This window comes from Halyomorpha halys, unplaced genomic scaffold (assembly GCF_000696795.3).
Source record: "Halyomorpha halys isolate HHAL.00 unplaced genomic scaffold, Hhal_1.1 Scaffold415.1, whole genome shotgun sequence".
Taxonomy (NCBI): domain Eukaryota; kingdom Metazoa; phylum Arthropoda; class Insecta; order Hemiptera; family Pentatomidae; genus Halyomorpha; species Halyomorpha halys.
The window spans coordinates 30463-45343 of record NW_027106189.1 but is presented as its reverse complement, the minus strand read 5'-3'; the positions used below and the strand labels follow the sequence as shown (position 1 = coordinate 45343).

At 35.2% G+C, this 14881-nt stretch overlaps 1 protein-coding gene across 1 annotated transcript in view; it reads right to left on the bottom strand.

The window, feature by feature from the left end:
- Positions 1 to 14881, bottom strand: part of LOC106682461 (dynein axonemal heavy chain 7) — a gene marked incomplete at its 5' end in the record, with an annotated part of 70992 nt that overhangs the window by 29094 nt on the left and 27017 nt on the right. Inside the window, 6 exon segments of the mRNA XM_014423327.3 lie at positions 315 to 551; positions 850 to 1128; positions 1217 to 1405; positions 3707 to 3922; positions 6662 to 6813; positions 7968 to 8119. Of these exon segments, the coding sequence (XP_014278813.3) occupies positions 315 to 551; positions 850 to 1128; positions 1217 to 1405; positions 3707 to 3922; positions 6662 to 6813; positions 7968 to 8119 (1225 nt within the window).

The window sequence follows — 14881 nt, the reverse complement described above, 5'->3', positions numbered from 1 at the left end:
ATATTTCTTTTCTTATCTATTTGTTACTATTACCCTTTACATTTACTATTTACTACCTTTAATTTTTCTTATTATATCTTACTTTTTTACATTTTGTACCCCTGCTATTTTACACTTATGTTTTTGTTTTCCTTATGTAACTATGTGTTTGTATCTTTTTTAGCCCTGACGAGGCCCTGCAACGTGGGGCGAAACGTTGGCTCATTAAAATATTAAAATAGTATAATTCTACTATTTGAGTTTTTTTGACCGCACCCAGACCATATTCCTTTCATAATAATATATTAATATTTATAATTTTAAGTTTCTATTACTTCTATAAAAACTAAAACATCTTTATAATAATAAGATTCCGGAGGTTGAAATCTAATGTCTCCATGGCAAAGTGTATATTCTTCACCATAAATAATTTCATGGTTAACGTAATCGCCAAGAAGTGTATTCAATGCCCGCCTGTCCCAATTATCTGTAACTCTTCCGCCATAATTACATTCTCCAGTCAAATATAAAACTGCCTTATATGGAATTTTGACGTACTTGTTAAGAAATATCTGTGAAAAGAAACAAAAAAAAAATCAGATAGTTAAATGAAGTTTGGCATTTTTATGATATATTTTAAATGAAATTTAATCAATAAAACAATAAATTAGCACGTATTGAAGCCATTAGGAGGTATGAAGGATAGACATTTTTATACCTTAAAATAAGTAGTATTCCTAAATTAAAATCAATAAGTAATCAAATAGAACATCTAAAAGGTTAAACAGCTTGGTAATAGTAGAAATAAAACATGCTATATCTCATGACAGTTGGAAAAAGTACTTAAAAATAAATAAAAAAGTTACTTACTTGTAACTGGTTGATAGATATAAGGTAATCAGAATCATTAAAACCATACGGTATATTCCATCCTATAGGACCAAAGGTACGGCGTTCAAGTACAACTGCATGGAAAAAGGAAATACCTAGTAGGAGTCTGGAGAATATCAATTCTTTATCATCACATGAATAATAAAATTCCAGTGAGGAAACAGGCGGTGAGGAATAACACTTTAGAAGACTGTTCTTGAGACCAGCTGGAGATTCATTTATGATTTTTATCCCATTCTGGAGAATGATAATCGGAAACTGAAAAATAATAATTATTCAAAAGTAAATTAAAAAAAATTTAATACTAAAATCACCTACACTCATAAAAAAGAAGTATATATTTTACTTTATTTGATGGATAGCTTGTGAGAAACAGGTGAAACCCAGCTACATCAAGTGGAGGTCTCATATTTGGCAACTCTTCACAGATAATTTCCAACCTCGGCATCCAGGAAGTGAGCAAATGGCAGTTCTGCAAGCAGACCCAGTTGTGGGGAGAATAGTTGTTTCTTATCATTCCTTCAGCTACTGGGCCCTTTAAGAAACAAAATGATAAATTATTAGTATCATAAATATAACAATATTGCACATATTACACTATAATTAATAAGCAAAGTACATAATTTATAAAGATGAAAAATCCCTCATACATCAGGGGAGCATAACGTGGATGGTGGATGTATTTCTCCCATCTAGATCACTGATTTCAAACCCATAGAGGTTTTTGAACCACTAAGATGAAAAATTGAACCATGCATGGATTCAATGGGTCCACCCCCACTCCTGACATAGGGAAAACAAGGTCTTCCTCAAAAAAATATTTGAAAATTAGGTAGATTAAAGTGTATTTTGAGTCACTTTTATCGTACATTTACCTGCTAAAACCTTTCACCTAACACCCAAAGATCAGGACAATTACTGTAATAGTTCTATCAATAAATTCTCACAAAAATATGTGTTGCCAGACCCTTATATGGCTCACATTCTAGAAAAAAGATAGAATAGAAAGGTATGTTTCACTAACACTTCATTGAATTCAAAAGAATACAATTATATAGACCACTTGGAGTTGTATAATGTTTTATTAGAGAAGGTAACACCAAAAAAACTACTGTAAATAATCTAGTTAAAACGTTCATTCGAAAGAGGTAAAATAGAGTACAATTTACTCTGAGAAGTACTTGCCCTTTTGAGACTTAAGACAAAATGATTTCCTCAATTAAAGTTCACTTAATAATGGAAGAACTAGAGTAAGTCACTATACAAAGATTTCTCGAAACTGGAAAAGGTATAGCTCAGATAAAAGTTACCAAGTTATTTTTAATACCTCTCATGCTCAAAAAATTGATCAAAATGATAAAATTATTATTACTGCTACCAAAGCCAATAATATTTATCCAATTAATAGCTCTAACACTAAACATTTTTAAACATAATTTAAAAATATCTGATAAACATCATCAATAATAAAATCAAAATCTGTTATAATATATGATATATAAATTTATACAATTTTAATAAAAAAGAGTGTCAGGCTACTAAAGAATTTGAAAAATGGCCTTAGTGAAGAATGTAAGTATTACTAGTGAAGTATATTAAAGAGTTAAGCAAGAAAAAGTTCCTCCATAGACTCCTTTTTAGGAAAATAAATTTTTATAACTGATAAATTAGGTGAATTGATAAAAAAACCAATGAAACTCCAATGGATATTCTTTGTTCAGTCACAGTGGCCCTGGGCATTACATTAAGTCTAGAGAACCTAGATAAATTGGAGAGGAAATCTCAGGAAGGTATTAATCCAGAAATCAGGAAGCTGGTGGGGAGAAGAGATGCTGCCAAGTGGTCCCCGATACCCATGCAAATAATTTAAACATCTGATGATTCCTTACTCTTTTGAGTTCCAATGAAACCTAACACAACCTTCATTACACCTTTTCAAGGTACATTTATTTTATACTTCCTTATCATAAACCCTGATTCTAAGTCCAGAAGGAAAATTCTTAAAAATCTGTCAATTCTGAACTCCAGAGTAAATTCCTAATGTGTCTCCATTCTATCTTTATAATTCATTTAAAAATCATTTATTTCTTATTGACACCAATTACAATTACAATCACAATTGTAGCAATTATTTACAAGTTCAATATTTTCATTTATTTATACTTCCTGTCTTTTATTTTATAATTATAACTATAAATTAAATAAATGTTACTGTAATTTTATGTTTTAACTATCATATGGAAACTAATTGCTCCAGAATAAAATTACTTTTTTATTTCACATCATTTTGGCATTCCTTATATGGTACTATGAAGCAAAAGTTAATAGGTCATGAGTACTTTCTTATTTTCATTGATCATTTTATGCTCTTTTTTTTTGTTCATTCTTTCCAAAGAAGAATTAATTAATTAACATTTTTAAACTGTATAACTTTATAAAAAAAAATTGTGAAAAACAAATAGGATAGACAATTAAAACATTTAGAATAGAAAGTGGAACAGAATTTATTAATTATATATAAGAGAAAAAAACAGAGGATTCAATTTTGTTTTTTTAATTTGAGTTATTGGTATCAATAACTTCAGAATTGAAATTAGAATGGAAATCTATACTCTTATACTGATTTAGAATGCAAAAAAAAATTATATTTTAATCTATTGTATTGAACTCTGGAAGAATGGAGATTTTCATTCTGAATCCATTAATACTAATAAGTAAATCTTTTTTTTTTAAATGACACCTACTTTTTCCCTGACACTTCATACATGAAGTATATACATGAAAAATACAGATCATATTACTAAATTTCATAAACCAAAGGATTAAGTTTCAATACCTGTCCTTGTCCTAAGGAAAGTGTCATAAACCTACTGTTCATTTCAGTTGATAAATCTAATATTGATTTCAAAGGGTCTGCTCCTGGTGAGAGTACAAAAATTATTGGTGTGTACGGGTGACAATTGCTGATAGTTTCTTTGAGGTTTACATGAGGCGTCTCAATAAATTCAGGACCAACCTGATTCTCCACAAAATTTAGGATCATCGGTATAAGCTAGAAACATAAAAATAATCATCATCTAAGGGACAGAAATCAATTTTTATAAGATGAATATAAAATGAACTAACTTCAGCTTAGTCACTAGTAAATTAACAATATCTTATCAACTCATACTTATTAATCCTTTTAAAATACACAAAAAAGAACTGTAATACAAGGATCTTGGGAGAATTAATTGGCAGGGAATTACCGTTTTCTCAACAAGCGTTTATACAAAGGAAATGATATGGTCTGTATTACATTCAACAACCAAGTTTTTACCTTGATCCCATCGAAGTATTCCATACCACATTATAGTGACTGAACATTCCCCATGAGAGGTCTCTTGAACCAGAGTCAATTCATAGCTGATAAAATATAATTATATCATTTTATTATCATTATCCATTAAATGGGACAAGATTTCCTCTAAGCTGGAGGTCCACTTCCCATCTGGTTTCCTTAGTGCACCTAGTGGCTGTTGACCATTGCTTCCTAATAACTTCATTAAACGAGAGGCTTCCAGCATGCATTCTATGTTGCTGCAGAACTTGCGCCAGCCATCTCGTTTATGTCTTCTTAATTCTCTTTTATACTTATTAGAGGCAGCCCAGTATACATTCCAGTCCGTCTCTAAGCTTTTCTTGTGTCTTTTTGTAGTTTAGTCAATTTAATTGACCACCATCTGACTTTTTTCCAGACTCCCTTTTCAATGGACAAGCCTCCTTGTAGGCTGATATAACCATACTTTCAAGTAGGCTAGAATCAATGTCTAGCTGTGATCTGGAAAGTCTATTTCCACTGCATAGGGTGAGACACCTTCTGTTCAGTTTGTATTTCTCTGGTTTCTCTTCATTGTGAGTAGAGGTTTCTCAGCTATAATTTTAAATGAGATCAACCTATGGTCAGATAGTGTTATGTCTGAGGTGACGCTCCAGTCTTTACAAAAACTTTTAATCCGGCTTGAGGCCAGCGTAATATCTAAAACCTCGCCCCTAGTTCTTGTAACAAAGGTTGCTTCGCCCCCTCTGTTAAGTATTTCTAAATCTGTTGAGGCTAAAAATTCTAGCAAGGCTTCGCCTCGCTCATTGGTGTCTGTGCTACCCCACAATAAGTGGTGATCATTGATATCTCCGCCAATTAAGAATGGTAAATTTACCTCCCTAGTGTGTCGAAGAAGTCTTTATAAGTATGGGTAAGGTGGATCTAAACTATGGAGGACATAGACAGATCCAATTAACAATTTAGTCTTATTAATACCAGCCTTGATGTTTAGTAGCATGGTCGTGGTGTCTTTTGTATTCAGCAGAGGGAGAGGTAGCATCTGAAGGTCCTTAGAGACCCAGATGCAAGTCCTCAGGTTGTCTTCACATGGGGTTGGGCAGATTATCCTTCCGCCTATAACCCCTAATCCTCTAATAGCGCCTCTATAACAGTAAGGTTCTCGAATTAGCACGAGGGTCGATTTGGCCCCCGAAAGTGACTTCGTGATTTCGTGATTCGGCAGTAGCCGACTTATTGTGCTGAATGTTAATGCGGACCGCCTCATCACAAACCTACGGTCTGTGGGAGGTACCCTTTCGAGAAGCCAGTCTCTCGTCTCCTCATTAGAACACATGAGGAAAAACCATCCTGGATCCGCCTGGAGTCCGGAATTGTTGAATGCCAGTGGTCTCCTCCTTGGACGTGGCTTATTCATCCTCATCTCGATCTCAGATATGAGGAGCTTTCGAATAAGTAGGGCTTCCTCCTGTGTAATGGAGGCACCCTTTTTGCTCCCCATAATAATGTCTTATTGGCTGTAGCCTTCCTTATTCTAATTCAGTTGACGAGGTCGATTGAAGTAGAGTGGGCTCATCACTAGAGTCCTCCCTTTGACATGGAAGGCTAGGGGAGAGTTGGTGTGGCCGCACCACCCTGTCACATCTGGGCTTAGCAGCCAACTCACTCCCCTCTTCACAGCTTATGACTTCTTTGGTGAATTCAGTCTGGGAAGACCACTTTATACTGCTCTTCATTTATATTATCTATTGTGTTATAATAGAATTGTCTGTAATGTTTCTTGAATGGTGTTAAAGTATGTGTGCAGCCATTCCAGCTCAACCCCACCTCACTAAAAAACTAAAAAAGTTTGCTCCCTGGAGTGGAGTCCAGTGGCCTCGGAAGAGAAACTCTGGAACGTGCAGTAGTCCTATCCAGTCACCAACTGGAACTACTACAGTGTCTGAACTTTTACATTGAGCTGATAGAGCAGCCGGTCCTTCTGGGTTAAGAGGAGTGGGCTCCTGTACTATCTCATCAGCCGGGGAGTGCCATTCCTCGTTTTTCCCCTGTACCCTCTGGAACAACTCTCCCAGGAGGGCTAGTCCAGCAGTAGAGAGAGGAGTAAGGGACAGCTGTATAGACCTTTGTGTGTAATGTATTGTGCTGCGTGCAGTAATGTGCTATGCTCCTCCAGTTGCTAACCTGGACAGGCGTGCACCTCGCCTGGCACTAGGTCTCCGGTGGAGGTATAATCCCCTTTACGTAGCCAGACCTACTTCCCCTCCAGAGGGGCGGCTTCCTAGGAAAGGTAATCGTAGGGTGTGTACTGTTAATGACCTTGGTGTTGTTGTGTGCTGTTATAGTGTGTGTGAGTGTCAGAGTTTGTGTTCATTAATAATTAATAAGTATCTCTACACTTAGAGTATAAGTATAAATACACTTACTTAACAAGGTAAGTACATCTATTGACAAAGTAGGTATAAAGCTCACCCGATCTGATCGAAATATGCGAAAAACTATTAATTTTTGAAACAAAGACAATTTATCACTCCAAGGGGCAGGTATATCATGGAAAATTGGTGTGCCTAACTCGTAAAAGTGATGCCACTGATCCAAGTGAGTTCTAAAATGACTAGCAAATTCTGAAAAAAATGTTACTAATATTAGCTACAAAATAGGAAATCCTAACAAATTTATTAGATAAATGATTTTTGTTTATTCATTATTGATAAATTATCAACTGGAGGGGCCATGTATTAATTTCCTGTTGGTTTAACTGGTCACTAAATATTAAGTGGAATGTGTGGTTAGAAATCTAGCGACAATTTAATTTGACATTTGATGTAATCAAGAGGATACATACAGGACTAATTATTAATTTTTAATTCTATTTCAGACAAATTAATGTTAAATAGCAAGGAGAGAGGGGGGAGATATGTATATATACGTATATATATATATATATATATATGTATGTGTGTGTATTCCAAATTTTCACAGTTTTGCACACACCAGATTCAGCACCAATGTCCATAAATTGATTCATTAAACAAATTCATGACTTTTTTCTCTCTCTACTATTCTTACTATTCTCTTCACTACCTCCTATGCATGCGCCATCACCACTTTTCTGTCTCATCCATTACATGTACCATATATTCTACTATGAGCAATTTATGTCTCTTCAAAATGAATCTCAAAATCACATGGAAGGTTTTCCTTAAACTTTTAGAAAAAGGATTTTTGGTTCCCAAAAATAGATTAAAGTAATCTACACCAAGAAAACTATTTTTGTTTATTTAAAAAAAATAAGAAAACTAGTGGAGAACATGTAAAAGAAGAAGTGTAAAACATGGTAAAACTAATTAACCATATGAACCATGGTTATTTATTTCATTCAAATCTAATTTTCTTTTTTAATATGAATAATTCACTATTCATTACTAAGAACTACTCTTGAATTCTCTTATCAAGGTTTGTCCAGTTATTAGCAATACTTTATTGAAGATATGAAAAAAAGATTGGTTTATCCAAAAGATGTTTGTTATCTTTCCTAATTATTAACTTATTATATAATATTTGAATTTGGAAACCCTGGAAACATGACATATTAAAACTAACATTGTTCTTGTTCATAAATTGCCATAACTGTAATTCTTACTTATTTATTTCCATTATGATCGAATTTTTTGTTTTTTGCAAAAAGATTAATATATATTTTTTATGCAATCTATTCCCCTATTATTTAATTATTTATACTTTTTTTTAGGTGTTAAATGAACATGTTTTAAGTTACCTGCAAAAGCTTCTATAGATTCTACCCTGCAAATTTCATCCCACGAAGATTTTGGTAACCAAGTTTCTGCTATGTTAGGCAATGGGTTAGCCAGCGCTATACCACCAGTCAAGAGGAAACTTAATTCGTCCATTTTTAGTACACCTTCCGCTCTGAAAATTAAGAATCATTAACTTTAACTGAGTAAAACATTAACAATATTTATAATTAATTTAATAAATTATTTTATTTCTTGCTCATAATTAGTTCAGACATACTGGGCTTAATTCTCTTAATTAAGACAAAAGTTTAATTTTGGGTAGTGATAAGCAGTGGTGTAGTGGGGCGAGAACGTGTCGGAAAAGCATTCCCACTCTGCTTGGAAAAACTACTTGGAAATTACTAGAGTAACTATTAAGGTAGTAAATTATTTAAATTGTATTGTGCAGTGATAATACTACCTGCTTACTTTTTTACAGTTCAATACTAGTAGCTTATAACCAATGCACTGTTTGGTTAAACACTGACTAGGCTAAAAAGCGGTGAGCGTTTCACAAACCACCTTGTAAAGGGGTGAGTGGCATTCTGGATCACCAGCTGTTAGTCAATGCTCAGAAGATGGTAAGCATTCCCATACTATACAGTTTAGGACTACACCACTGGTGATAAGTAATTTACTGATACTTAGTAACATATACACCATTTAGTAATTAGAAGTCAAAGATACAAAAACTAAATGAGTACTACTGGTAAAGAATTTGTTAGAATATAGAAGTTACTAAAATGATTCTGAACTGCATATGTGTATACAATTCCTGGAACTATGTGGTACTAACACTGCTAGCAGAGCCTAGTTTAGTTGAGGTCTTGGTCTTTTTACACTAGTTTCTATTTAATGTATTGAGCCATAACGAGATTTATCCCTGATAAGAGTTACATCTTCTAATAAATATACATAATATAATGCATATAGTTATTAGTAGAGTAAGGATTCTACTAATAGACAGTGAAGGCACTGACATTAAAAAAAAGAAAGTTGGAAACGTTGGCTCAAATAAAAATAGTATACCAATTTACTATTTGAGTTTTATTTGATCGCACCCAGACCAAATTCCATTTATTAAAAAAAAAGAAAGAAAGAATATTTTGAGCAAATTTAAGTACTTGGAAACTACTATATCAATAAGAAACATGAACAATACTATATTCATGAAAAATAAAAATGTGGTTGAGAAGATGGGACACAAGTTACTCACCCATAAATTTATTTAATTTTATGATATTATTATGGCTTCAGTCTATATATAAATATATGCTATTAATATAATCATTCCAACACATTATTCTTTTAATCTCTGATCACTAATTTTCCTGCTATTAATAATTTATTTACATATACAATTTTAATGTATATAGAAATTTTATTATTAATTAACTAGGTTAATTAATAAATGATTCTCTTTGTAGATAATTGATTATGCTAAAACAACATAGAGACACTTGGGGTTTAATTGATAGTTATATGAAAAGATAATATCAATTCTGACTGTTTTTTTTTTTCCTATGACAAAGGAGGCATTTCTGCCATTTTGTTTCGAACAACCCAGTATAATTTAGCTTTGTTCATGTAACTTCTTTCTGTAATCAAGTCCGCCGTTGCCGCACATGCAAATATGTGATCGCTACTCATCTCACCATCTCCACACAGAACGCAGACTGAAGACTCAGCCACTCCTATTCTCTTCAGGTGGTGCTGCAAATAGTCATGTCCAGTAGTCAACCGGAAGCATGCCACTGACACCGCTCTTGGTAAAGTCAATGGAGGGGACCTCTTAGGATCTAGCAATGCTGCCCATTTCTGGCCCCCACATTCTCCTCTACTCCTTTCCTCTGCTCTTTCAGTGATAGCGCTTCGGCCCATTTCTTTTGCCATGTCCATTGTGATAGGAAGAAGCAGCTGTGGTTGGGTAGCCCCTAACCATACAAGTCGATCCGCCTCCTCATTCCCATGTATACCGCAATGGGCTGGAATCCACTGCATTACCAATACTTTAAGTATTTCTCTTTTACTTTCTCTAGATTTCCAGGATGCGAGAATTCTAGCATTTGCCGAGGGATGTCCAGATGCTATTGCCAGCAGTGCTGCCCTAGAATCTGACAGCAGAACTATCTTCTTTCCGCAGGCGTGAGTAAGCTTTTCTAAAGCTAAAGTAATAGCAGCTACCTCTCCATCAAAATTGGTAGCGTTTACTCTAGTAGGTGCTGACAGTTGGAACAGGCTGCTAGACACCTGCACCCGCATTTTTATTTGCCTCTGCAGCTGACCAGTCAGTGTATATATGGATCCATTCTGGCTCAGGATAGCACTCGGCTAAAGTGGCCAATGCCACAGTCCTTAGTTCTTCAGCTGGAATTATGGATATGTTGATGGGCATTATTAGATCCAGCGCTATAGCAAATGGACACGTCCAAACGCTTTGTTTAGTCAAGTCAGGCAGAGGCTCTCTTATCTTAAAGTTCAAGCCTAGGCTTGTGATAATGGATCTTGTTGTCTCAATAAATGTTAGCTGCTTTTTTAGTCGCCTAGTATTACCAAGAGTGCTGGCCCGGTAATTACTGTCATTCCTAAGCACGCGCTCGTAAATATTGACGGCATTAATTTTTCGCCTATCTTTTAGGGACTTGATCTCTGCCTGCAGTTGCATGGCTAGAATCGGTGTCGATTTAGCCGCACCGGTAATAACCCCCAATGCCTTATTTTGAACTATATATCAAGACATCCCAGCACTGAATCGGTAGCCGTAACCATAATCGTTTTATGGCTGTGATTCATTTCATTTGTCGCAGTCTTGATTCTCCTTTATCTGCAGCATGCTCACATTGCTTAGCCCAGGTTAGCTTATCATCCAGGATCAGTCCTAGACATTTCGCTGAGTCCTGCTAATAGTTTGATTATCAAGATTCACTCGGAGTACATACTGCTTTGTAGAAAGGATAAATAGTTGGTATACTGTCTTTTGCGTGTTGATAATCATTTTGTTTTCTTCTACCCAGCTCTTCAGAACCTTTAAGGTATCGTTGGCCCACTTTTCAAGAGTACCGATCCTACTGCTGGTCCCCCAGATTATCAAGTCGTCAGCATACAGTAACGCTTCTGTACCGGGTGATTTCTCCATCAATGTATCTATGACGTCATTAATCATAATGTTAAATAGCATTGGACTCAGTACTGCATCTTGAGGGAGTCCCTGTTTTACTTGCTTGAATTCTGATGTGTTTGCCCTATACCTCACAGAAATATGCTGTTGGGAAAGGAATGATTTGATCCAGCCCATCAGTTTTCCATCAATTTTCATAAGGGCTAATTGGTGTATTAGCTTATCTCTCCATACTCGGTCAGATGTTGATCTGAAATCAATGAAGACAGCTAGCATACTTTGATATTTATGAAATCCTACCTTAATTGCCTGGGAAAGGCAAGCTATATAAGCCCTTCTTGTTTTTGTATAGTGCAGACAGGAGTCTCCTCTAAAATATTTTTTCCGCAACTTTGCAGAGCGCACTCGTCAGTGCCACTGGATGATAGCTGTCAAAAGAATTGTGTGGTTTACCTTTTTTAATAATTTGTATGGCCTGAGATTTCCTCCAAAGATCTGGGATGTATCCACTTTCCAATGTTAAATTAATAAACTTTAGAATTACGCTTTTGGCATTTGGCCCTATGTGCTTGAGGAACTCTGAATGTATGCCGTCTATACCTGGTGCCTTTCCGCTTTTTGTGTCCTCTAGGGCTAGTGTCAATTTGCTCATAGAGTATGGCTCATTAATTTCACTCTTAGCTTCCTTGTTCCAGGATATGCAAGGTATTTTATGCTTGGGTTTAAAATTGCTAGTTTGAGCAAAAATCTTGCAAAATTTATTGGCAATGTCATCCTGCCTAGTTAATACTTATAAACCATCTATCATAGGTTCATTGGCATCGACACTATCTCTGTTGATCCTAGATAAGGACTTATATGCTTTAGTGCCATCTTTTCTAAAATCAATGTTTTCAAGGAATTTTCTATATGCTTCCCTTTTTGAAGTTATAATGCGTCTTTTAAGGATACCATTCTTTTGTCTTAAGGTTATACGATCCTTTTGGGAACCACTTGTTTTTGCTGCCCTCCGAGCCGCATCTCTTTCCACCTTCATCTCTTCGACCTCACCGTCCAAAAAGGGTTATACTTTTTAATTTTACCTCTCGGTATAAATTTCACTCTTGAGTATTTGGTCCTTCAGTTGCTTCTTTATGTGATCTATGTTACCGTTGAGCAATTGCTCAGTGATTTCCACATCGGACTGTTGTTGGTAATCCTCCCATTTGGCTTTTTTGAAATTCCATCTCAGAAAGCATGGTTCTCTTTGCTTTTTATACAATGTGTTTGCTTTAATCTCAAGTAAGAGGATACTATGACCAGAAGATCCCAGAGCCTGGTGTAATTTAAGACTTAATTTATTTTCCAGCCTCGGATGACTGAGTACAAGATCCGGATGCGTTTGCTGCCCGTTGTAGACAAATTATCAACATTCTCGATATACACCACTGGTCCACCATCTATGAAATTTTCTACTATGTTACCTGTTGTATCGGAGCTTTTATACCCCCATCTTGGTGAATGTGCATTGAAATCTCCCACAACCAGTGTCTGATTGTCCCATACATTCTCAAGCCAGCTGAGATCATACTTATTTTTTGGGGGATTGTAGATAAAATAAAAATTCAACCATTTGCTGTCGACAGCAATCTGTACTTGGATAGCTTTGTTTATCATCTATATTCATTTCATGCATTTTATTTACTGTAGTAGCATATTGAGTCTTCACGCCTATCACAATAACAGATGCGATCTGCCGTGACCGTTTCAGCGATGTTACTTTATATCCAGGAAGCTGGTAATATTGTATATATTGTATGTCTTCAGACGATTTTCCAGCGAGATGAAGATATCAATTTCATTTTTACCAATGAATACTTTTAATTCTGTATATTTGTCCTGGGTTAATCCTCCGGCATTCCAAAAAATAGATTTAATATTCATACCAGATTTGTTGGAGCCTTTAAAAAGTCTGTTTGCTTGCCTATTGGGCACTTTCTGTAGCATTTGTCGCTAGTTTACGGGCTGTTTGGCGACAGCTGTTGATCGTTTGGATTACGCAGGGGGCACCACGAGCAGGCGATCAACTTCACCTCCCTCAATCCTGACTGTATTACTTTAGTTTTCTAAAAAGGAAAATATCTAAGGAACCACCATACATTGTATCCGCTTAAAACCTCTCAGTTGGCTAAGTTTTGTTATTTACAATTTAATGTTATGTAACACTGTAAGAGTGTAGGAGATGAACATGGATTAGTTTAGAAGAACAAGGAAATTTTATATGAAAGATGGAAGGAAACCATCCAAATTGAACAAGCAGTTCAACTTTCAAATATAGAGGATCAATGAAATGGCTATCTGGACAGATAAGATTTTTAGTTTACTTTAAATATTGTAATATCCCAGATTTATTAAAATAATTAAAAGGAAATTTACTAGTTTTTATTATTATCAGACCTCAAATATAGCTATGATGATTACAAGGTTTAATGAATAAATTAAATATTAAATCGATATGAGAATTTTATTTTAAATTATATTACAATATTGACTCTTATCTCAGGGCAGGTTTTCCAGACAATCAAAACACAATGACACTTAACTAAATTAATACCTGCCTTTGTACATATAATTAAATCCTAGGTAGAGCAAACAAACCAATTATATGTGCTTCTTTGATGACTGATGGTTCTCGATGTCCAATCCGCTGGCGATCGAAACAAAAAGTGTCTTTCTTCCTTCAATATCTTTTCTTGGATACCTGCAGATTCTTGATGTCTTCTTTCTATTTATCTGCCACTGACCATAAACAAAGGATGGTCAGCACCCCCTGCTTCCAGGAGATGTCATCTATCCCACACCTAAACAAGTGTCCTTCTTTGTCTCTTCTCCCTCAATAGTTGATGAAAAACATCGATTGTAGGACAACTGCTCTAATTCACTTACAATGATTCATGATGATGTAAATATTTCATTGATAATTGTTATTGTCTTCTATTTCTTCTGGGACTAATTTGTACCACAATTGTGTTAGAGAAACAACAAAAGTTGAAAACATTTCAATCTACGAACTCAACATTGCAGTAATTGAAAAAGACTTCGGAAGGATGTATGCTGTCATCTTAAATATTTTGAAGGATGCTGCATCCTTACACCATATTTGACTTATCAAAATTAGTTAGTATGCTATGTGGTTCAATAAAACAAATAAACAATACTGAAACGTATGATGAATTACATGATGATTATATGAAATGATAAAAATGAAAATGAAAATGAAATAGCTTTTATTTATGCAATTAAATTAAAATCATTACAAAATATAATATAAACATTTAAAGAAGATAGAGAGAAAAAAAATAATAATAAATTTATATATATAATAGTTGACAAAACATTAACTTCTATCAATTTTCTCTTCTTCTTCTTTCTCTCCATCTTTCCGTTTTCCTTTCCTGCATAGGCCTTCCCTTTCGGGAGTAATTGTCAGCTCTTCCCGGGGTGACCAGTCCTATTAGGAGGCGAGTTCTTTCCCTTTTTTCTTCCAGACCTCCCTGTCCCTAGCAGCTCTCCGTTTTCCTTTCCTGCATAGGCCTTCCCTTTCGGGAGTAATTGTCAGCTCTTCCCGGGGTGACCAGTCCTATTAGGAGGCGAGTTCTTTCCCTTTTTTCTTCCAGACCTCCCTGTCCCTAGCAGCTCTCCGTTTTCCTTTCCTGCATAGGCCTTCCCTTTCGGGAGTAATTGTCAGCTCTTCCCGGGGTGACCAGTCCTATTAGGAGGCGAGTTCTTTCCCTTTTT